General features: G+C 42.4%; 1 protein-coding gene across 14 annotated transcripts in view; it reads left to right on the forward strand.

Annotated features, from left to right (window-relative positions):
- The window catches only part of LOC116843773 (phosphatase and actin regulator 1), a 514,963-nt gene that overhangs the window by 494,769 nt on the left and 13,226 nt on the right, over positions 1 to 6,968 (forward strand). For 11 of the 14 annotated variants that reach the window (XM_032814528.1, XM_032814530.1, XM_032814531.1 and 8 more), the window contains 2 exons: positions 1,096 to 1,128; positions 5,154 to 5,299. In XM_032814528.1, the coding sequence (XP_032670419.1) occupies positions 1,096 to 1,128; positions 5,154 to 5,299 (179 nt within the window). The remainder of the gene's footprint in view (positions 1 to 1,095; positions 1,129 to 5,153; positions 5,300 to 6,968) is intronic. The other 3 variants (XM_032814524.1, XM_032814526.1, XM_032814525.1) reach the window with 3 other exon arrangements.

A 6,968-nucleotide genomic window follows, 5' to 3' on the forward strand; every position in this document is an offset into this window, starting at 1 on the left:
CTCCGTCACCGACGACTTATCATTATACACTGGAACGGAGTAAAAAGCGGATGTCGAGGAGGAGCCCTAATTTGTTCTGAACGTGGTCCTTTAATTTCCCGTCTCGCTGCTCAACAGCAGCTCTTGGCATCTCGCGACTTGGCGATCGCTCGGACGAGTGAGCATCTCTCATTCATTCGGAATTCGCCAAGTCTCGCGGGTATCTAACAAGGTATCCGATTTGATCCGACCAATCCTGTACACGCAGAGGATTCCTCGCGAAGATGCGAACGTTTATGAAGCGAAGAAGTATCATAGTAGTCTTAACCGGCTGGGATATGTACTCGTAACGTGGATAGAATTTGAGAGGAGTGTTCAGAGAGCGGGAATTGCACGTAAAATTGCAATCTTTTCCAAGAGGCGGAGCTTCTTCAATAGTTTTGAAACGCGTGCGAAGAGAAACTCTCATACTGAATTACTCCCTAGAAGCACAATGAATACTCTTTCTGCAATTCTCATAACATTCGCAATAGTTACTACCCGAGATCAAATTTTTCGTCATACTGACATTAGAAATAACGGGCAATTTAAACTGCAGCGCCGAAAATACACGCATCAGCGTGAATATTTTTTATTTTTCCGATATCTTCTCGTGCATATGGTAAGTCTGTACCATCAAGTATCATCTGGTCAAACTACTCGTTTACTACCACCACATATAAGTTTTGGCTTAAAAAAAGGAATGTGTATATCCCAGTCGCGCAATACAAGTATTGTCAATTGTACTATTAGTACGCTATATTATCAAGCAAAAATTGCCCGCGTGTGATAAAATGTTCTCTCTCTCTCACGAGTCTAAGAACGTGAGGTTCATTCTCGGCCGTACGGAATACCCGCGATTCTTGCACGATGCGATGCTTGGTCTTGTTGCAACAACAAAAAAGAAAAAGTGAGCAAATCACACCAAGCGAGCCGGCCGCAAGGTCCGAGATGCGAGACGGACATTGAGGGGAAACGTGCCTCCCAGGCGAGATCATGGAATGTACTTCGTGCACCCGCCATTAACATGTCAGTCACTAGTAAAAGCGTATCGTATTTTTCTTATGCTTAACCCAGAAGGCCACCGTTGAGGCCTAGGATGAGAATATGGTAATTGGGCATTGGTCTAACTAAGCATGTGCGAACTGATGGTATATATATACATATATGTATACGTATATATTGTCTCTTTTGCGTCCACGGCGCGGTTGATCGCGAGAGAACCGAGATGTTCCAACTTTTTTCACTCCCTCTTTCTCTCTCTGTTTTTTCTCTCTGTTTCTGTCTCTTCGTCCCCCGTCGACTTTCTTCCCGCCACCGTCGTCTCCGTCACGAGCGCCGTGAGCATGCAACGTAACGTCCGACCTTAAGCATGAGAAAACCTTAGGGAAAGCCATTTATGACGAACCTCTCTCGCCTTTACGCTTGTCACGCCGCACCATTCGATCACGCACGACACGCCACCACGTGAGTCGAATAAGAAAGCGCCGCCGCGAGCCGGCAACTACTTGTCGTCTGATCGATCGATCTTTCGTGAGTTGCGCGAAAATCCGTCATCTCGGATCGTCGGCGGTGTCGCGTCATGTCCCAGAGGTGTGTCCACAGGTTCGCCTCGCAATCCCCACAATCGGGACGGATTTGTTTCCCAACAAGGTAACGTTCAGTTGAGCCTCAATGTCAGCCGCACGTTGTGAATATTCGCGATTTTGCTCGGACATTTTCCCCCCGCTATCGATTTCCCCCGCGTTACGTGCGTATTTCGTGTCTCTCGTTGTAACTTTTCTATACGAAAGCATGCGGTGTATAACCTTTTTCAAATATTAATAACTGTAATCACTTCTATACGATGCATTTTTCACCTTTAAATACCACATTTTATACTGACGCGCGCACGCACACACTCACACATACATATATATACACAATTAATTAATATATTATTATTGAATATTTTATTCTTGTTTTCCCCCTCTTATATTATTGCAATTTTGCCTCTTGCGCCGCAACCTTCCCGGCGGAACACGCAGGAATTTGCGAGCAAATTGCACGTGTTTTCAACAATTAACATAAATTGCGCACGGTTGTTTTCAACGATCGCATTTATTTGCGCGCGCCCCCGTGTGATGTATTGCGAATTTGCTCGCAATAATATCTGGAGGAAGAATACCAATCGAATCGAACGTTCGATTTCTGTTGAGATAATCGAGCAATCACCGTTTTCTTCTTTTTTTTCTAAATATCGGGAATATTTGAATATTTCATGCGCGCGGATCGGAAATTTCGAGCACGTTATATCACACGAAACGAGAGTATCGCCCGTGATACTTTTTTTCTGTGTTCCGTGCCGCATTATCGCAGCTTTGACGCTTCAAGCTCGCCGGCTTCTGAACGTTGGAGACGCTTTGAAAACATTTTGCCCGAGGCACCTCGCTTCTGACGTCATCATGCACCGCACAAGAGAAGAAATGAGAAAATAAGAATTTGGACGATATTTAAAGTCAGGGCGGCGACATAATTGGCATAGTTCGCGACATGCCGCGCGGCTTCGGATTGCGCCGGATTTCCGCCGAGTATCCTGCGATATTTCGCAACATTAATCTTAGATTGCCGATATTTTGTGATTGTGATCGTTTCGACCTACGTTTACAATTTAATAAAAAGAACATTTTTGCAATAAATGTTACTTTATCCTAGTGCTTCTGTGAAAAATAATTATGTAAAAAATGATTTTGTGAAAAACGATTATGTAAAAATGATTAACCACCGTATGGCACACATGTTTTGGACACTTTAATCTAGCATACTGGGATAAAAATCGACTCTATAGCAACTTTGCTTTTTTGTTACATGACAAGTAATCAAAATGGCCTAATTGTGTTTGAATTTCAAATTCCCACGAACTACGCGGGAAAAACGTTTGGTTGAATTAACCTAATTTCTAGTGAAAAAAATATAAACGGATTGGAAAATTTCGGGTTGAAGTTATCAGAATTTCTGGTTCGTTCGTACCTCTCATAACAGAAATTTGATTAATCCAACGAAACTTTTCTTCCGTGTGCAATTATTTCTAGCGCGTGAACCGAAAGTTTACGTTCCGCCAGTTTACGAGTAATTCAAAGTTAAAAATCGCGAAAATGACCCCATTGTGCTAGAGTGAAAAATGTTAAGGCAGTTTGCAAATGAAGAGCAATTAAGGGAATGAAAGTGACTCCACGTTGGCATTGATAAACAGACTATTGGCATTGGCAATCTAGGATTAACAAAATCTCCGGAAATACGGAAAGCAAGCCCGGGGATGGGCGGGCGTGGAAGGGAAAGACGGAAAGCCTCGATAAGTTTGGAAATTTGCCACTGTGCATATATGTGGCGAAAGGCTGTCGCTGATAAACCGCCGCGAGCAGAAGAAGAGGGCAAAAAAGAGGAAGCGGATTATAAAAGACCTTAATTTCAAGACTGTGTACACACTCAAGACCGGCGCTCTCGTTAAAGATTCGCGAAGTGTTTACAATCTTTCCCTCTCTCCCTCTCTCTCTCTCTCTCTCTCTCTCTCTCTCTCTCTCTCTCTCTCTTTCTCCCTCAACTCACCCCGGGACGACTTGCCGTTCCCGGTGGAAAACTTAGCGCGTCTAACTCCGCGCCGAGGTTTAAGCTTAAAAATTCGCGGAACAAGCGACGCTTCGCGCACGAACCGACCCGCACAGCCGCGGCTAATCCGATTTAAACGCGCTGAATACGCCAAGATCGTACTTATCCGACGAATAATCGCGTCGTCATCTGTCATTTCTCGTCGCCGTGCGCCACATCCCAGATACAATTCTCGTCGCAAATTTCCTCGCGGAGAAAGGAAGAGAGAGAGAGAGAGAGAGAGAGAGAGAGAGAGAGAAAGAGTGAGGGAAAGAGAGAGAAGGAGGGAACGATGAGCGGGCATGTACCGTATGCGCGATTAGCGTTAGCGACATGGCGTTATTATTGCGACTCTCGTCGACGTCGTAAACGTAATAACGCGAACGCGACATAAGTGTTGTGCTGTGTCGTGCAGTCGCGCGGGTGTGTACGAAGTTAATGTGTCGCCACACGTGTGGAACGTGTCGAACGAACGGGGGTTACAGCCGGACTTGGAGGAACACTTGACGAATGAGCGCGGAACCCGCGAGATTTGTCGTTCCATACGGCGTGCGCCACGTTGTCTCTTCACTCTCTCGACGTCACCATTAATGCATCTCTCCACCACCACCACCACCACTGCCCCGCTCCACCCCCGCGCGCGCGGCATATCCCATTCGCATATCTCGTTCTCGTGTAGCACACACGTAGAAAGTAGAAACGTTGCACGGGGAAAAGAATTTGGTTCGATTGATCGACTGTCTGGTGAAATATGAGCCACCATTCACTAAGGTACAATCAGTGTACTCTTCAAACGCTACACTTGTAACTGATTGTTCAGTTATAAGTATATCAATGCAATCGCGGTGAGAAACTTCCTTGAAAGAATCATTTAACGGTGGCGACTGTTTCTATTACTAATGCACTTTACGAACACAGACAATGTCATTGCATGGAGACCGTTGCTACAAACGCAGAAAGTTGGGTTTTGACATAACGAATTTGTATTACAGACTTTGCAGTGAAATTTACTTCCACTGGTTATAATGAGTGAGATATAAAATGGAACGATAAAATGAGTGTTTTCACTGAAAATACCAGTGAATATTCACTGATTATCGGTGAAAATCTCCCTTTATCGATTCAATCAAAAACATTTTCACTGATTCACTTTAAAAGAGTAGAATTCCGATTGAAATTATCAGAATTTCGCTCAAGTCAACAAGATTTTGATTAAAATCAAAGGAGATTTTTATAAATTAGACAACTATAAATTCTGGTTAACTAGAGATCTTGTTTAATTAGTAGGAGTGTTTTTATTGAAAATCAGTGAATATTCACTGATCATCGGTGAATTGGTCTTTCCACTGATTCACTATAAGAGAGTTCGTATTTTTCACCAGACACTTGGTTAATCCAACCAAATATTTTTTTCCGTGTGGTTCACGTAGAGTCGTCGGCTATCACGACGACGAAGATATCGCGAACAGGAGCTAAACTAATAACGATCGCTGTGTTCCTCGTTCTTTCAGTAGTCGACCGGTCAGGTTTGGCCTCGCCCTGCCATGCACGCTGGAGAACAAGGAGAACGCGAGGCCATATGTCATCCGGGAGGACGTGGACGGCGATTCCGGCGACGGACAAGTGCTCTACAGGGAAGACTACGACGACGAGAAGAGTAAGTCAGCTCTATGATCATTGATTTTCCCCTCGATTTTTCACTCGTAAACACGGTTGTTGGTTTAGGACCGGCGCGTTGTCGTCTCAGCAGCGTTTATCTTTGTTATTCGAGCACTCGTCAACTTCGAGAATCACTCGAACGTCAAAATATTATCGATATATAAAAATGAAGTTTGAAAGAAGATCGACTCAGACAGACTCTTATGATTGGCGCAACACAAGACAAGTGCGATCATAAAAGCCTTACAAAGTTTTTAATCACTTTTATAAAGCAAGTACATGCACTGTATGTATATTTTGAATTAATTATTAAATTTGCATTATACACAATGATGTAAATTTTCTATTATATTTTGATGCAGCGACAAATTTATCAAAAGTAAATCTCAAATGTTCATATTATACTTTACACACAGTTTTTCACACACTGTTACATATTATTATTATTATATAGTATTTATTATTATTAATTAATATTTTGAGTAAATTTTGATAATCTTTTTCATATGTCTATTATGTCGTTTTATATATGATAAATATGAGTGCCTTTCATAAAAAATCGCTTTACGAATCGCGACTGCTAAAATTTTTGAAATTAACTTAAATTAAAATTAAATTAAATTTACAGTACAAAATTACAATATTATAATAACAAAACGAAATGTAGCAAAAAATTATGTCGCTATACAATGCCATAATATTTTTGTTACATTGTTAGAGTTACAAGTTATTCTCAAATTTTTATATAGCATTTTACACGACATATTGTGTGTGTTTTAAGTAAATCTTGATAATTTTTTTCTATCGTATTATATTTCTCTTTTATCATTTTATGAGATAAATATGAATGACATGAGGCACTTATAAGGGACACAACTTTTGCATATTGACCAATAAAGTTGCTGTCAAATTTACGTAAACTTGCCTACCCTTATCTGAGGGTCGTCGCAGAATAAAGAAATACGCGCCTGAAATACGAGAGATATGAAATTCGGTATTCGGTATTCGCTCCCAGGCGAAGATTAACTGTGATTTTCGAAGTTAAAGATTGATCGTGTTTAATTTGTGACTAATAAATATTAATCGCGCACCTTCCTGCGAACCGCTCCGTATAAATCGCACGTCGGACGGGGGACTTAACAGACGGACGATATTTATTGCGACCGCTAGATGAAAAATGATTCTCGCGGCTCGATTTTTGCATCGCCGGTTGCCTCTCAGCGATCGATTAAACAAATAGCGAGTAACTTTATTTCGCTCCATCGAAATTCCGACGTCGCATTAGCGAAATAACGCGTTCCGCGCGCTATCCTGTGTCGGTGGGGAAATCAATCATCTCGCCGCGAACATAAATATGCCGTGACTCCCGAGAGCCGACGTTAAAATTCCGCATCGGTCAGACGCTTAAATCCCACGTTCTTGCACACACACACACACACACACATCGCTTGCGCGATAATAAAAATGCACGGTCACGAGTACGCATCAAAACGACAGAGAGAAAAAGAGAAGGCACGCCGCGCGCAGGCTAAGGCCATGTTTATTTCACACCTATGCTCGCAATTTTCCATCGAGATATGAGGTTCTAAACTCTCTCTCTCCTTCTCTCTTTCTCTCTCTCTCTCTCTCTCTCTCTCTCTCTCTCTCTCTCTCTCTCTCTCTCTCTC

The sequence above is a fragment of the Odontomachus brunneus genome, unplaced genomic scaffold (assembly GCF_010583005.1).
Source record: "Odontomachus brunneus isolate Ranch 3 - 2012 unplaced genomic scaffold, Obru_v1 Obru_scaffold_035, whole genome shotgun sequence".
NCBI lineage: Eukaryota > Metazoa > Arthropoda > Insecta > Hymenoptera > Formicidae > Odontomachus > Odontomachus brunneus.